Genomic DNA, 14528 nt, shown 5'->3' with positions numbered 1-14528 from the left:
TTCATCTCCTTCGTCGGCATCCTGCGGCTGGAGCCACTCGTCGGGGAGGGGGTACTGTCACGTATACTCCCTCTCCGGCCTCTAGGTCATCAGGCTGCTGATTATCCCGCACACCTGTCACCATCGTCAAGCGCACCAGCGCCTCATAACACTCACTCCCTGTACTTGCATCCCGACTCTCAGAGCACTCGTTACAGCAACGTTAAATGTTTTCTCTTAGCAGTTTCATGTAGCTAACATATTCATGCGGAGGTGACATGGCGTCAAATTCAAGATACAATAACAATTTGAACAGTTTGCTACTACACTGGATAAAGAAGCGGAAAGAGCGTGGAGATGTGGAAATGGACAGCGAGGGAGAAGGAAAGGAGCTGAGTGTAGAGGGAAGCAGTGTGGTGAGGAAGAGTGGCATCAAGTACAAAAATAAATGTAACCTGACGAGAGGAGAGTGAAGATGAATTACCTGCGGTGGCTCCTTGAGTGACAGGGAGCGGGGCTTAGTCTGTGAGGAAAGCGGAATGGAGAGAGGGAGAGAGACGACTCAAGTAGCGGACTAAACTATAATAACGGACTCTACACGTGGCATGGTAGCGTATCCCATTTAACAAACCAAACATTGAAATACAGTCTTAGAAGGTAAAACCCAAATCGGTCCGTGCAGCAATACTGGTATATAGTCAGATATGGTATACCACCCAGCCCTAGGAGACTGTGAAATGTCTGTCCAGTCCTCTAGCCCATACTCCTTGGTTTCTTGTGGAAACTGTTACCCTACTGCTTATACCCATCCAATCCTTTACCTGAGTGTGGCGGTGGAGCAGGGTGGTGTGGGGGAGGTTCGTCTGAGTTGGGAAAGACGTTCTCTCATACTCATGGTCAGCTCTGGAGCCAGACGCCACACGAAGATACAGCTGGAATAGACAACAGGCCATCAGACAGACACAGACACAAACAGACAGACTCACACACACACCAGGGCAGGGGTCATACCTGTCCCCAGACACAGAGATCAGATGTTTACAGTCGTTGGTGAACTTTATCCCAGTCACTATCTCTGAGAACAGGAAAAGAATGAATCAGCTGGCTGGTAGGTTGTTTTGATACTCTCTGTGTGTGTGTGTGTGTGTGTGTGTGTGTGTGTGTGTGTGTGTGTACAGTATGTCATGGTCTGTTACCAGAGTGTCCAAACATGGTAGCCACACACACTCCAGAGCGGAAGTCAAAGATGCTGATGTTCTTATCAGAGCAGCTGGTAGCAACGTACTGACCAGACGGATCAGTCTGCACCTGCATGGGGAAAAACACAACAAAACAGGTTGAAACTAGTGGTGGGCACCAATATCGACAATTCAAACGATATCGATATGAGCCAGGCATATCGTGATATCGGTTTATCCTTGCTTTAAATTACAATGTAAGAGCATACGTGACTTTCTGCAGGCACAAAATCATCTCACCGGCTCTCAAATTAGCATAGCTAACTGCCTGCTGATGGGCCATCAACAGACTTCCCATTGTACTCAAACTGGGTTGGTAGGTTAAGCCCACAGAACATTCACACCTGTGACCTGGCCCAATGGGCAAGCAAGTTGTCTGAATGTCACAAATCCGTGGAAGTGAAGTCCACACAGTTGCAATGTTATTTAGTCAAACCAAAATGACATCGATACAGATATGATGCCATATCAGTGCCCATCTCTAGTTGAAACGTCGTATCTATCACAAGCTTCATAAAGACCTTCTTTGGGGAGTGGCAACACATTTTTTTAATCTGTTTTTGACAGAGTTTTAGAGTTGAATGATACTAAACCTTAAGCAGGCTGCCATCCTCAGTCTGTGAACCCTTGTAGAATGTCTTCTGTTTCCCATTGCTGATGTTGAAGATCCTGATGCATCGGTCCTGGCAGCCCACAGCAGCGTACTTACAGCTGGGCTCGACATCCATGTCATACAGAGTGGTCTTTCTCACCACGTGGTGAGAACGCCTGAACTCTGTACCTCCGGCTGTCTGGGGGGGAGAGAACAACAACAACATCTTTACCTCCGTCTGTCTGAGGGGGGAGAGAACAAACCTCTGTACCTCCGGCTGTCTGAGGGGGGAGAGAACAAACCTCTGTACCTCCGGCTGTCTGGGGGGGAGAGAACAACAACAACATCTTTACCTCCGTCTGTCTGAGGGGGGAGAGAACAACAACAACATCTTTACCTCCGTCTGTCTGGGGGGGAGAGAACAACACAACATCTGTACCTCCGTCTGTCTGGGGGGAGAGAACAACAACCTCTGTACCTCCGGCTGTCTGGGGGGAGAGAACAACAACAACATCTGTACCTCCGTCTGTCTGAGGGGGAGAGAACAAACCATCTGTACCTCCGTCTGTCTGGGGGGGGAGAGAACAACAACAACATCTTTACCTCCGTCTGTCTGAGGGGGAGAACAACAAACCTCTGTACCTCCGTCTGTCTGAGGGGGAGAGAACAAACAACCTCTGTACCTCCGGCTGTCTGAGGGGGGAGAGAACAACAACAACCTCTGTACCTCCGTCTGTCTGAGGGGGGAGAGAACAACAACAACATCTTTACCTCCGTCTGTCTGAGGGGGGAGAGAACAACACCTCTATACCTCCGTCTGTCTGAGGGGGGGAGAGAACAAACCTCTGTACCTCCGTCTGTCTGAGGGGGGAGAGAACAACAACAACCTCTGTACCTCCGTCTGTCTGAGGGGGGAGAGAACAACAACAACCTCTGTACCTCCGTCTGTCTGAGGGGGGAGAGAACAACAACAACCTCTATACCTCCGTCTGTCTGAGGGGGGGAGAGAACAACACCCTCTGTACCTCCGTCTGTCTGAGGGGGGAGAGAACAACACACCTCTGTACCTCCGTCTGTCTGAGGGGGGAGAGAACAACAACAACCTCTGTACCTCCGTCTGTCTGAGGGGGGAGAGAACAACAACAACCTCTGTACCTCCGTCTGTCTGAGGGGGGAGAGAACAACAACCTCTATACCTCCGTCTGTCTGAGGGGGGAGAGAACAAACCTCTGTACCTCCGTCTGTCTGAGGGGGGAGAGAACAACAACCTCTGTACCTCCGTCTGTCTGAGGGGGGAGAGAACAACAACCTCTGTACCTCCGTCTGTCTGAGGGGGGAGAGAACAAACCTCTATACCTCCGTCTGTCTGAGGGGGAGAGAACAAACCTCTATACCTCCGTCTGTCTGAGGGGGGAGAGAACAAACCTCTGTACCTCCGTCTGTCTGAGGGGGGGAGAGAACAACAACAACCTCTGTACCTCCGTCTGTCTGAGGGGGGAGAGAACAAACCTCTGTACCTCCGTCTGTCTGAGGGGGGAGAGAACAAACCTCTGTACCTCCGTCTGTCTGAGGGGGGAGAGAACAACAACAACCTCTGTACTTCCTTCTGTCTGAGGGGGGAGAGAACAAACCTCTATACCTCCGGCTGTCTGGGGGGGAGAGAACAACAACAACATCTTTACCTCCGTCTGTCTGAGGGGGGAGAGAACAAACCTCTGTACCTCCGGCTGTCTGGGGGGGAGAGAACAACAACAACATCTTTACCTCCGGCTGTCTGGGGGGAGAGAACAACAACAACCTCTGTACCTCCGGCTGTCTGGGGGGGAGAGAACAACAACAACCTCTGTACCTCCGGCTGTCTGGGGGGAGAGAACAACAACAACATCTTTACCTCCGTCTGTCTGAGGGGGGAGAGAACAACAACAACATCTTTACCTCCGTCTGTCTGAGGGGGGAGAGAACAAACCTCTGTACCTCCGTCTGTCTGAGGGGGGAGAGAACAAACCTCTGTACCTCCGTCTGTCTGAGGGGGGAGAGAACAAACCTCTGTACCTCCGTCTGTCTGAGGGGGGAGAGAACAACAACAACCTCTTTACCTCCGTCTGTCTGAGGGGGGAGAGAACAACACACCTCTGTACCTCCGTCTGTCTGAGGGGGGAGAGAACAACAACCTCTGTACCTCCGTCTGTCTGAGGGGGGAGAGAACAACAACAACCTCTGTACCTCCGTCTGTCTGAGGGGGGAGAGAACAACAACAACATCTTTACCTCCGTCTGTCTGAGGGGGGAGAGAACAAACCTCTGTACCTCCGTCTGTCTGAGGGGGGAGAGAACAAACCTCTGTACCTCCGTCTGTCTGAGGGGGGAGAGAACAACAACAACCTCTGTACCTCCGTCTGTCTGAGGGGGGAGAGAACAACAACAACCTCTGTACCTCCGTCTGTCTGAGGGGGGAGAGAACAAACCTCTATACCTCCGTCTGTCTGAGGGGGGAGAGAACAAACCTCTGTACCTCCGTCTGTCTGAGGGGGGAGAGAACAAACCTCTGTACCTCCGTCTGTCTGAGGGGGGAGAGAACAACAACAACCTCTGTACCTCCGTCTGTCTGAGGGGGGAGAGAACAAACCTCTGTACCTCCGTCTGTCTGAGGGGGGAGAGAACAAACCTCTGTACCTCCGTCTGTCTGAGGGGGGAGAGAACAAACCTCTGTACCTCCGTCTGTCTGAGGGGGGAGAGAACAACAACAACCTCTGTACCTCCGTCTGTCTGAGGGGGGAGAGAACAAACCTCTGTACCTCCGTCTGTCGGAGGGGGGAGAGAAAACAACACCTCTATACCTCCGTCTGTCTGAGGGGGGAGAGAACAACACACCTCTGTACCTCCGTCTGTCTGAGGGGGGAGAGAACAAACCTCTGTACCTCCGTCTGTCTGAGGGGGGAGAGAACAAACCTCTGTACCTCCGTCTGTCTGAGGGGGGAGAGAACAAACCTCTGTACCTCCGTCTGTCTGAGGGGGGAGAGAACAAACCTCTGTACCTCCGTCTGTCTGAGGGGGGAGAGAACAAACCTCTGTACCTCCGTCTGTCTGAGGGGGGAGAGAACAACAACAACCTTTGTACCTCCGTCTGTCTGAGGGGGGAGAGAACAAACCTCTGTACCTCCGTCTGTCTGAGGGGGGAGAGAACAAACCTCTGTACCTCCGTCTGTCTGGGGGGGGAGAGAACAAACCTCTGTACCTCCGTCTGTCTGAGGGGGGAGAGAACAAACCTCTGTACCTCCGTCTGTCTGAGGGGGGAGAGAACAAACCTCTGTACCTCCGTCTGTCTGAGGGGGGAGAGAACAAACCTCTATACCTCCGTCTGTCTGAGGGGGGAGAGAACAACAACAACCTCTGTTGGAGTTATCTAGCTTACTCTTGAACAATAATGTTAACATCATCTTAAGGTATTCTACTCTCTATGCTCAGTGTCTGCAGTTCATATACAAGCAGAGCTACATTCCCTTATAGACGGTAACAGATGCTTTTAAAACTCTGAAAAACCAGATGGGGGCCGTGTGCAATTTCTCGAAGTTAAATACCGACAGGCAGCCACTTGGTAAAAACAAAGAGCATGATAATAGATGGAACAGAGAGCACTGCCAGAGAAGATCAGATTGAGAGAGAAAGAGAGATGCATGTCAGTGTTTGTTTCCTAAACTGCCACTCAAATAATGTCTATTTACACTGGTTAAGATGCTAGCAGGAAGTTAACAAGACATTTTTGGGTCTGGAAGTGGAACCCTGTCCCTGCGATGGACTCATGTTCCAGAACTTAACAGTAGTCCCATTCCTCTAACCATTATCCTAATAGGGACATTTGAAAGGGAAGGAGGAACGTATGAAGAGTGGATGATGATGACTGTTGTCTCTTATGTAAATGTTGAGATACTGAGAACCCAGTTAGTTACAAAACGTTGCATTTACAACAACTCAAATTTTGGACTTCTGTAATTGCAACGTGACACCCTAACGTGTTCCTTACCCTGTGTACCCTGACTGAGTGTTGAGTGCCTTACCCTGTGAGCCGTACGGAAGTAGATGCTCTTGTCTGCTCCACAGCTGATCATCCTCACCTTGTTGTCATTGGCTGAGGGAGGAGAGGCAAAGTAACCCTAGCCATGAAAACAACCCCAGAGCTTTGACCATGACAAAGATCTTCCATACAGTACCCATCTCCTACTGTCAAACCTTACTACATAGACTGTATCTGTTCTACATATGTTGACGTCACGATGACGCCTTTCTCTCTGATGCCGGGAGGTTACAGGTCGCTCACCAGCGAATCGGACAGCGGTGATGGATGAAGAGTGTTCGTCCAGGGTCTGGACTAGGCCGTAGTCTTTCTCCGCATCCAGGACGTGGATCAGACGGTCGCGGCTAGCGGTGGCTAACAGCTTCAGACCTGTCTCTGGTTTAGAGTATTCCAGACACAGGATCTCTGAGTCATGGGCCTCCACCTTCTGAATCTCTGTCATACTGCTGAGGTCATGAACCCTGCAGAACACACGCACACAAACGCACATCAAAGGCACATCAAACACACATCAAACACACATCAAACACACATCAAACACACACCCTGCACAGACATTCCTATCCCATCCCCATTGCATTCTCTTCCCGTTCCATACCTCAGCATCCCGTTGCGGTCTCCAGACGCCAGGTGTTTCCCATCGGGGCTGACACAGATGGTCCTAATGCCTGTCCTGGTCTCTGCTGTCTGTCCATCTGTCTTCTCTGTGCTAACAGACAGACTTCCCTCTGTTTCCACCAGGGCGGTGGTGTTTTCATCCATATAGATCACCTTCAACAAGTCCTGAGGGGTAGAGAGGTGGATGAAAAGTGAGGGAGAAAGAAGACTCCCAGGAGCCAATACAGCAAGAGTGTTAACAGGGGTCAACACAACACAGCTTTTTACATGCAGAGGTGGGTCGGTATCTACTACAGTACACTGTTAAGTATTGGACACATACCTTACTGAGAACATTCTGCGGATGTGTGTGTCCCTGCCTCTCTGTACTCCACAGTCTGACAGTGTTGTCTGCTGAACAGCTGAGGAACTCTCCAGAAGACAGGCCAGACTCTGGGACCTCTGGGACCATCTGGAGAACAGAGAGGGGAGGAAGAACACATGGAGAAGGATGCGATGGTATTGTAAAGGAACACTCACTCTGCATCGTACTGAAGTACTTCCATATAGCCTCAACTACAGAGACACTTAATCATCTCTACAGCCCTCAAATATTACTCTGATATCTTGACATTTTACCTGTAGGTCCCAGACACAGGCAGCGTGGTAGAGGGCAGAATGCACCTTGCCTACCCTGTGGAGGTCCCTGACATCCCACACATACAGGCTGTGGTCGTTATACACACAGCTCAACCAATGACTGACCGGGTCATAGGTCACCGCCACAGAGTCAGGGTAGCGGGCGGACATCTTGTTGGAGAACAGGTGGCTGATGGGAGAAAATAAGTAATGTGTGACTTATGTTAATGCATGGTGTACCAGGAGTAACCTGCTTCAGCTCCTAATATTGGTTGTAAAACAAGGTTGTGAAGATGCCCCTAGAAACTGATCTAAGGTTAGTTTCGTATTCCCCCACCTTAATAGTTAAGGTTAGCATTAGGAAGGGTAAGCTGATCCTAGATCTATACCTAAGGGTAACTTCTACCCAGAGGTGTGTGTGTGTGTGTCACACCTGGCCTGTGTGATGCTGGACACGTCAGTGCCAAGGTGGTGTGGTCTTGGCAGGGTACAGATGAACCCCAGGTCAGCAGGGCTGAAGGCTCGCACCATCCCATCAGCACAGCCACAGAAGATCAGCTCCTCTGACACACACAGAGACCTGGCCACACTGGTCTACGGGGACAGGAAGAAATCAATTAACCAGTCAGTCTACCAATCAATCAATCGATAACATTAAAGAGTGACTTGGAGGTGCTTCTCAGACACAGAGATTGACATTGCTACGCATGGTCTACAGAGGACAGGAAGTTATGCAACAGAGAAAATCTAGTGTCAAGGATCCAGTCAGTAATGATCTAGGTTACATATCTAAGCTCAATTTCCTGGCCTCACTCCTGGATGGACAAAGGTGTTCCCATTGAAAGTATCTCAAACACATCCTGTCCTCGTCCCTGTCCTTAACCCTAATCTCCCTGTGATCCCCTTACTGCTGGCAGGACACAGGGGACACACAGACCTCAATAGAGCCTTCAGTTGGACAGAGTCCATACCAAAGACAGACATGAACTCCTTTCCCTCCACAGACACATGCCGGACATTTCCTAGCACGAGGCCATCTGTTAACAGTCCAAAGGCACCTTCACACTCCTATGTCAGTCACTCACCCATAGGCCCACCCATTTGTCAGTGACTCACCCATATGCCCATCCATCTGTCAGTGACTCACCCGTAAGTCCACCCACTTGTCCAGCATCCTCTTGGGGTTGAACTCACAGAGCAGACCGGAGGAGGTGATACAGAAGGTGCTTTCGGCCTGAGAGCCCCGCCCACACGCCACATCACAAAAGAAGTTGTTCCGCAGCTCCCCCAGGAGCCCAGAGCGCCCCAGCAGAGGGACAGGTGTACTGGCCTGCACAGACAACAGAAACACTAGTGTTATTAGTATTAGACTTAGTATTAGGAGCCGAGAGGGCCCCGGCAGAGGGACTGGTGTACTGGCCTGTAGAGAGAAATGCAGTTAGTTAGTTATGTAAAATGCAATGAGTCAGAAGAGTTGGCCGTTCTGTTATTCTGCTCACAATCAGTAGCATTAGCCTGCACAGAAACCCAAGAAACAGAGACGGAAGTACCTTGATAGATTTGGAGTGGTCCAGGTACCAGAACTTGACGTGTCTGTTCCCTGCTGTCACAAAGTAGGAGCTGTCCTCAGAGAAGGACACTGCTGTCACCTTACTGGAAACCTTGTTAGCAGCAACTACTGTGTTCTTCTGCAACCACAACAAAAACACAACATGTATGAGGGCAGTAACTATAGAAGTATAGACCCTGTGGCAGTTACACAAGCATAATATGGATGTTGCTGTCTCTGGGCAGATAATATGGATGTTGCTGTCTCTGGAGCAGTGGCTATAGCTGAAGGGCAGATAATATTGATGTTGCTGTCTCTGGAGCAGTGGCTATAGCTGAAGGGCAGATAATATTGATGTTGCTGTCTCTGGAGCAGTGGCTATAGCTGAAGGGCAGATAATATTGATGTTGCTGTCTCTGGAGCAGTGGCTATAGCTGAAGGGCAGATAATATTGATGTTGCTGTCTCTGGAGCAGTGGCTATAGCTGAAGGGCAGATAATATTGATGTTGCCGTCTCTGGAGCAGTGGCTATAGCTGAAGGGCAGATAATATTGATGTTGCCGTCTCTGGAGCAGTGGCTATAGCTGAAGGGCAGATAATATTGATGTTGCTGTCTCTGGGGCAGTGGCTATAGCAGAAGGGCAGACAATATTTGCTCATAGAAAGGTCACAGAGGGCAGATGAGAATTTCATTTGTTGACAGAAAGGTGCATTGGGCAACTTAAGTAAGATGCCTATTGGCCAGAGGCTGCTGGCGTACCTTCCATGCCCAGACGTGGACCATCATGTCATGCTGGTAACCCACGCTGACGATGTATTTACTGTTGGGAGAGAAGGCCACACAGGATACGCCATACTTATGTTCCTGCAGCTCTGCCACCTGCCGAAACTCACACACCTCCCAAACACGCACCGCAGGCAGGTGACCCGACTGGGAGGGAGTGCGAGAACGAGAGAAGGGAAGATAGATGGAGAGAAGGGGGAGAGAGAGATAGTCACAGTGAGATTACACATACTGTGTCAGCCACAATCCACTCAGTCTGAACCATTTCACACACTATCAAAAAGGTCAAAAGGTTGTTACTTGAATGTGACTGTGCCCAGGTCAGAGTTCAGGACATGGTCAGCTGAGGATACAGGGACTCTATGAAAAACACTGTCTGTGGATCAGCTCCTCTGTGTGTTTGTGTGTTATCAGATCGTCCTCTCAGAGATATCCACATTTTTACCGCTAGTTTTTATACTACTGATTGTTCTGCTTCTGTAACAGAGTCATCATTGCTTCCATAGCAAGGAACTCAAATCAATATAATGACAGAGTCTATCAGTGATATTATAGTCTTTAACCATGACCCAAAAGAAAAGGAAATGTAGGAAGGATTCAATTGAGATACCTTCCTCAATAACCAATAATAATCTATTCCCCCACCCTAATGGTTAAGGTTAGCATTGGGAAGGCTAAACTGATCCTAGATCTCTACATAAGGGTAACTTCTACCCAGAGAGGGGTGGGTGTGTGGTTGTGTGTGTAACCAACAGCAGTCCTATGAGCATGGTACTTGGTACTTTGACCCCTGCTGCTATGGCAACTCTGAAGTGATCACCTATTTACAGCGAGAGGGATTTATTTTGGCTCTGATTGGCTAGCTGGGATTAGGCGTCACATCAACGTCGAGCCACATGAGCTAATCTGGAGCTCGAACATTACCACACCTACGGCACAACAACACAGATATTCAATCAAACCCACTAACCAGCTTTTGAGGATTAAAATCAAAGAAAGAAAACTCACTCACCTCTCCTGTGACCAAGTATTTGCCATCTGGAGAGAAGGACAGAGCTGTGATAGTTTTCCTGTTAAAAAGAGAGGAGTATTCTGTGGGTACAGTCATGCATGTATCAGTGGGTGTTCAGGAGATGGGTAGAGGATGATCAGGTCATGAGGAGGATGGCGATTAGGGGTTGGTAGTGTGAGTGAGTAATGTCTCACCTGGATGTATTCAGGATGTGGTGCTGTCTGTTCTTCTTGGGGTTCAGCAGGACCACCACACAGCTACAGAGCAGGAGAAACACACCAGGGTTACACATCAGGAATTACTACTGTAATTACACTGTATCCTCTCATTAAAGTCGACCATCGTCTTATGCACTTTGTCGGCAGCTGAGTAATATGTGGCTGCAGAATAATAATTACATGATATAAGGGCAATTTGCATTTCCAATAAGGCAGAGAGGAATATGGCATTCACCGTGAATACTTATGTAAATAACATATTTCTGTATTTCATTTTCCAAGAAATTTGCAACCATTTCTAAAAATATGTTTTCACTTTGTCATTATGGGGTATTGTGAGAAGATAGATGTGGGAAAAAAATCTATTTCATACATTTTTTATTCAGGCTGCAACACAACAAAATGTGGAACAAGTCAAGGTGTATGAACACTTTCTGAAGGCACCGTATGTAACAGTAGCAACCCAACAGGGGTGTTAGTTACCTAACAGGCTTTCGGAGGGCTGTTTGTTCTGTGTTCAGCAACAACGCTTCTCTTAATCCTGAATATATAATATGTAAAGCAGTGTTACTACTGTAAAGCTTCCACTGATCCTAAACAGAATCTCTAAGCCTGCCTGATAATCGTGTGAACCTCTGAGCTTCTACCTGCCTGCCATTCAAATCAGATACCCGAGTCCCTGTCATAATGTGTGCCTATCACTTCCTGCTATCATCACTTCCTGGTCACAGAGAATGTGGGGGTGTAAATTATGACAGGACACCCTGGCAGCTTTGTGAAACAGCTATGTGTGAACCACGTCCCTGGCCTATTAAGTGTGCCAGGAGTTTAAAATAGAGGAGCTGAGGAGGATTGGCAAAAGGTATGAACAATGGCACACACACACAGTCCTTGGCGCAGAGCTAGTCCAAGGACCTAATTCTCTTGTTGTTCCAGACATTGGCCTGATTAATAAGGTTATGACAGAGGCTTTTAGGAAGCATGGCCTACTTACGGCATTTCTGCTTCTGTTTACTGTTTCTGCTTACAGGCAGACAGAGTCAGCAGCAACTCTGAGAAATGCTGATCGTCCACTAAATACTCCATTCGTTCATCCCTCTAGCCCCATCCCATCTTAGCTTGGACGTATTCAGCACTGCTAATGTTGAACAAGGACCTTACATAGTCTGCATGATGGAACAGCAACTCTGCGTACAGCACAGTTAAAGCACCACATAGGGAATGAGTCCTGGGATGAGAGTAGAGTAGTACAGAGCAATCTTGATGAGCTTTAAAAGGGGCAGTGTAGTCCAAAAAGTGATTTTAATTATTTTGTAATTATATTTTGACACAATGAGGTTGAAATAACACACTGAAGTTGTGAAAATTATGATAATGCCCTTTAGGTGTAAGAGCTTTTTAAAAAACCTGTAATTTCAGCCTGTTTTTGGCCCACAGCATGACATCACAATCTGTTCTGATTATTCTGACCAATGATATTTTATTTGCATAGAGTCTAGATGATCCTATTCGCCAATCAGGGTTGTGTGTGCAGACTGTCCAGCTCTGGTGGACAGTCCTGCAGTCGGCATGCCAATTGCACGCTCCCTCAAAACTTGAGACATCTGTGGCATTGTGTTGTGTAACAAAACTGCACATTTTAGTGTAATTTTATTGTCCCCAGCACAAGGTGCACCTGTGTAATGATCATGCTGTTTAAATCAGCTTCTTGATATGCCAACCTGTCAGGTGGATGGATCATCTTGGCAAAGGAGAAATGCTCACTACCAGAGATGTAAACAAATTTGTGCCCAAAATTTGAGCGAAATAAGCTTTTTGTGCATATGGAACATTTCTGGGATCTTTTATTTCAGCTCATGAAACATGGGACCAAAACTATACATGTTGCATTTATATTTTTGTTCAGTAAAAATACCTGAGTTAAATTAATGGCAGTGTATTTTAGTATTTTCAAATACATTACTACTTGTCTTTTCAAATACATTCGAATTAAGTATTCAGATATATTGTATGTGAAAATAATTGAGACATTTGAAATAGTATTTGAACCCAGGTATGGCATGCACACACACACACACACACACACACACCTCTCTTTCTCTCCCCCTAGACTCACCCAGCAGGATAGGCCACAAGACCAGAGTGGGGGTCACAGGCCAGACCACTGTTGCCAGAGGCTGTGATTCCCAGGACCCTCTCCAAAGTCACCTACAGAGGGAGACAGACAATTCTAGAGTTTTAACAAGCCAATCCCAAATCCTGCCCTAGTCCCTAGCCCGCAATCACTATGCATTAGTGGAGATCTGAGAGGATTTTATAGAAGGGATAATCAACTTGGGGCTCTATGCGTTCTCTGGAAAATAATGCAACGTTGTTCATTATTTTCCATAGAACGCATAGCCCCTCGTTGACATTTTCTTGGTATTTCATTACTTTAACATAACATTTCCTAAAAGTTCAAACATGTTTACATTTAATTTCAATTTTTGTAATGTTCTAGAAACGTTCACCAACTTGGTTTGACATTGGGGATGTTCTGAAATATACTGCTCAAAAAAATAAAGGGAACACTTAAACAACACAATGTAACTCCAAGTCAATCACACTTCTGTGAAATCAAACTGTCCACTTAGGAAGCAACACTGATTGACAATAAATTTCACATGCTGTTGTGCAAATGGAATAGACAACAGGTGGAAATTATAGGCAATTAGCAAGACACCCCCAATAAAGGAGTGGTTCTGCAGGTGGGGACCACAGACCACTTCTCAGTTCCTATGCTTCCTGGCTGATGTTTTGGTCACTTTTGAATGCTGGCGGTGCTTTCACTCTAGTGGTAGCATGAGACGGAGTCTACAACCCACACAAGTGGCTCAGGTAGTGCAGCTCATCCAGGATGGCACATCAATGCGAGCTGTGGCAAGAAGGTTTGCTGTGTCTGTCAGCGTAGTGTCCAGAGCATGGAGGCGCTACCAGGAGACAGGCCAGTACATCAGGAGACGTGGAAGAGGCCGTAGGAGGGCAACAACCCAGCAGCAGGACCGCTACCTCCACCTTTGTGCAAGGAGGAGCAGGAGGAGCACTGCCAGAGCCCTGCAAAATGACCTCCAGCAGGCCACAAATGTGCATGTGTCTGCTCAAACGGTCAGAAACAGACTCCATGAGGGTGGTATGAGGGCTCGACGTCCACAGATGGGGGTTGTGCTTACAGCCCAACACCGTGCAGGACGTTTGGCATTTGCCAGAGAACACCAAGATTGGCAAATTCGCCACTGGCGCCCTGTGCGCTTCACAGATGAAAGCAGGTTCACACTGAGCACATGTGACAGACGTGACAGAGTCTGGAGACGCCGTGGAGAACGTTCTGCTGCCTGCAACATCCTCCAGCATGACCGGTTTGGCGGTGGGTTAGTCATGGTGTGGGGTGGCATTTCTTTGGGGGGCCGCACAGCCCTCCATGTGCTCGCCAGAGGTAGCCTGACTGCCATTAGGTACCGAGATGAGATCCTCAGACCCCTTGTGAGACCATATGCTGGTGCGGTTGGCCCTGGGTTCCTCCTAATGTAAGACAATGCTAGACCTCATGTGGCTGGAGTGTGTCAGCAGTTCCTGCAAGAGGAAGGCATTGATGCTATGGACTGGCCCGCCCGTTCCCCAGACCTGAATCCAATTGAGCACATCTGGGACATCATGTCTCGCTCCATCCACCAACGCCACGTTGCACCACAGACTGTCCAGGAGTTGGCGGATGCTTTAGTCCTGGTCTGTGAGGAGATCCCTCAGGAGACCATCCGCCACCTCATCAGGAGCATGCCCAGGCGTTGTAGGGAGGTCATACAGGCACGTGGA

The 14528-nt window shown here is 48.4% G+C and overlaps 1 protein-coding gene across 3 annotated transcripts in view; it reads right to left on the bottom strand.

The window, feature by feature from the left end:
* The window catches only part of LOC106571562 (mitogen-activated protein kinase-binding protein 1), a 48083-nt gene that overhangs the window by 23632 nt on the left and 9923 nt on the right, over positions 1-14528 (bottom strand). For all 3 annotated transcript variants that reach the window (XM_045695869.1, XM_014144748.2, XM_045695868.1), the window contains exons 2-18: positions 12796-12887; positions 10656-10718; positions 10462-10519; positions 9426-9596; positions 8667-8804; positions 8264-8446; positions 7550-7710; positions 7117-7306; positions 6821-6949; positions 6479-6663; positions 6124-6341; positions 5864-5934; positions 1811-2008; positions 1176-1287; positions 991-1054; positions 801-911; positions 464-502 (exon numbers count right to left, since the gene is read on the bottom strand). In XM_045695869.1, the coding sequence (XP_045551825.1) occupies positions 464-502; positions 801-911; positions 991-1054; positions 1176-1287; positions 1811-2008; positions 5864-5934; positions 6124-6341; positions 6479-6663; positions 6821-6949; positions 7117-7306; positions 7550-7710; positions 8264-8446; positions 8667-8804; positions 9426-9596; positions 10462-10519; positions 10656-10718; positions 12796-12887 (2183 nt within the window). The remainder of the gene's footprint in view (positions 1-463; positions 503-800; positions 912-990; positions 1055-1175; positions 1288-1810; positions 2009-5863; positions 5935-6123; positions 6342-6478; positions 6664-6820; positions 6950-7116; positions 7307-7549; positions 7711-8263; positions 8447-8666; positions 8805-9425; positions 9597-10461; positions 10520-10655; positions 10719-12795; positions 12888-14528) is intronic.

This window comes from Salmo salar, chromosome ssa15, assembly GCF_905237065.1.
Source record: "Salmo salar chromosome ssa15, Ssal_v3.1, whole genome shotgun sequence".
Classification (NCBI taxonomy): Eukaryota; Metazoa; Chordata; class Actinopteri; order Salmoniformes; family Salmonidae; genus Salmo; species Salmo salar.
This window is presented reverse-complemented; position numbering and strand designations above follow the sequence as displayed.